This window comes from Cryptomeria japonica, chromosome 9 (assembly GCF_030272615.1).
Source record: "Cryptomeria japonica chromosome 9, Sugi_1.0, whole genome shotgun sequence".
NCBI classification, from domain to species: domain Eukaryota; kingdom Viridiplantae; phylum Streptophyta; class Pinopsida; order Cupressales; family Cupressaceae; genus Cryptomeria; species Cryptomeria japonica.
Genome location: NC_081413.1, coordinates 650,119,157 through 650,121,676, shown reverse-complemented (window position 1 = coordinate 650,121,676; position 2,520 = coordinate 650,119,157). Strand labels below are relative to the sequence as shown.

The window sequence follows — 2,520 nt, the reverse complement described above, 5'->3', positions numbered from 1 at the left end:
TTTTAAAAAAACAAACAAACTTGAAAACACACTAATTACAAGATAACGTTCTCACCAATGCATGACAACCTACTAGATTGTGCAGCTCCTACCATATATAGCTAGTTCTAGTGAAAATTGTGATCCCGAACAACCCTTAATTTCATGGAATCTCTTCTCCAACATTTTTATGAGACTTTGGAAATACAAAAACATTTAAAGGTAGTGAAAGGAGTCTTAGGAAGTGTACAATACGCATATCTCATCTACAAATGCCCAAAAACGAAGCAATGAGAATACAAGACTGTAAAATTAGGATTTTTCAGATATAATTTACTTCAAGTCTTCACAAGCAATAAAAAAATAATTTTTGATTTTTTAAGACAAAGATGAAACATGTTGGTTTTCAATATAGAAAACAGTTAAAAAGATGAGTGGGGAAAAGTGATCGCAGGTAATAAGGGCTCTATTGAGTGTGGCATAGATTATTGATAGATTGCTCCTCAACTAGAAAATTATTTAAAAAAAGGAGTTAACTATGCACTTTTGCTCTCTGTCATACCATCAATTATAGCATAACTTTTGAAAACATTTTTTAATCGAATTTGTATAGCATTGAAGAGTTTTCAATATAAATAAATAAACATCGATCTATATAGAAAATCATAGCATGTTTATTGTAGACAATAATGGATCAAGCAGTATGTTCATATCAATATGCATAAAACAATTCATCATACTAGATGTCCCTGTCTCTACGACACTCAGGAGGCATGTTTGGATATCTCACTCTGTCATTACAATAGTTGTAGATGGTATATTTGTTCCTCACCCATCTCAGCCTTCTCCATTGCAATCCATCCAAATCATCAAATTCTTTCTGATCCCACCATCTCCTGCCCAGTGTTGGACACAGTGAATGAGGAGCAGATGCTTCACACCCATCAATGTGGAATCCCTTGTATGCTGCAACAAATGGTGCTCTGCTCCAGTCAGTCTTCTCAAGTCCTCCTCTTGTGGCCCAGTCATCTGCATTCCACAAGCTTGAGTAGATCTTCATGGGCTGACTGAATGGATATCTTACTCCCAAGTCCTTGCTGTTCTTGAAAACTCTAATTGGAACATCATCTACTAAGAATCTGAATTCAAAAAGTTGATGTTTTAGAGAAAATAAATATGTTCCATATTCAAACAGTCTAACACAAGATCTATTGATTTGAATCGGGAAAGGTGGTGTTTGATCAGTCAAAGAAAATAAACTTACACAATCTGATGCATGTTCCAGAGAACAGAGTAGGAATGGAAATCTTTGGTGGGATCAAACCAGAGGTAAATACGCTGTTCTCTGTCTCCTTTTCCTCCACTATAGACATTGGTTTGAAGAATATATGGCTGTCCAGACCTGTTGCCTAAGAACTCAAAGTCTATCTCATCATGCTCTGAGTTCTGTGATGACAGCTGCAATTCACAAGAACAGAGTTCAGATGTTATGTTAGACAGAAGAAGAGGAAAAGATTGAAAGCAGGATAATATAGCTTTAGAATAAATAATGCTTACATAAAAAGCAGCGACAGTGCCTGCAGAGTCACCAGGAACCATCTTTATATGCATACTGAAGTGCCCAAACAAGTATGTGCCCTTAGATTGGAATCCAGTACCTGCACCACCCACACACAAAAAATATGAAAAAATTGGATATCAGCTAAAACATAGAAGTCATTTCAGATCCTTTCATGTTAAAAGACTAATATTAGTGATGAGCAATACTTTCCTTGGCCCAAAAAAGAAGTCTACAATGACCAGCAACAAGCTAGTTAAAAAGCTAATGGCAGCATCTAAAGACGCTACCTGTTGATTTGTCCAGAGAAAGTGTGACCTGCTTCCCACCATTAATGTACTTTATATGATCAGCAGCCCATGAGGGAACATAGTTCTTTTGGAATGGCACATCTATAGGCTTCCTAGGTGTGCCAGCCATGACAGCAGGGGCTACCACTGCTAAGAAAACCAGCAATATTTTGGGCAGCATCTTTACTACAGAACAGCTCCCACTCCCTATACAGTTAGAAGTATATAACCATAATATTAGAATGAGTCAAAATTAACCAGTACACAAGTTTTGTTTCACTAAGAATCATGGAGACTTGAATGACTTTCAAAAATACATAAAACCAATATAATATCAAAGTTGGGATATTCCCATGTCTGTAATATTTCTAAGCATAAAAGATCCTGGTAAAACACCACCATAAAAAAATATTCTCTAGATTCACTTTCTCACACTTTAATATGCCAACTTATAGTCCTACTTGATCGGAACCATATAGTATTGTAGAACAGTTAAAGAACAAAAGCTTACTTGCTTAGAAGGAAGGTATGCTTAGAAGGGTACCTAGATGTACGTCTTCCTCACTTTATTGATTTATTCAGTTCTTTTCAGTCTTGTTTTCTCTCCCTGTCACATTAGGAAAACAACCCCATCTCAGATACTATCTGAAAGGATATCTACACATCAATACCTAGAACATTCTGGCCATTCTG

The 2,520-nt window shown here is 36.2% G+C and overlaps 1 protein-coding gene across 1 annotated transcript; it reads right to left on the bottom strand.

The window, feature by feature from the left end:
• Window positions 1-655: 655 nt before the first annotated feature.
• On the bottom strand, window positions 656-2,030 carry LOC131066714 (xyloglucan endotransglucosylase protein 2-like). The gene is made up of 4 exons (XM_058001545.1): window positions 1,828-2,030; window positions 1,537-1,637; window positions 1,244-1,437; window positions 656-1,118 (listed from the first exon to the last, which is right to left on the bottom strand). The coding sequence occupies exons 1-4, from the start codon at window positions 2,006-2,008 to the stop codon at window positions 719-721; spliced, it is 876 nt and encodes a 291-aa protein (XP_057857528.1). The 5' UTR covers window positions 2,009-2,030; the 3' UTR covers window positions 656-718.
• Between the last annotated feature and the right edge of the window lie 490 nt (window positions 2,031-2,520).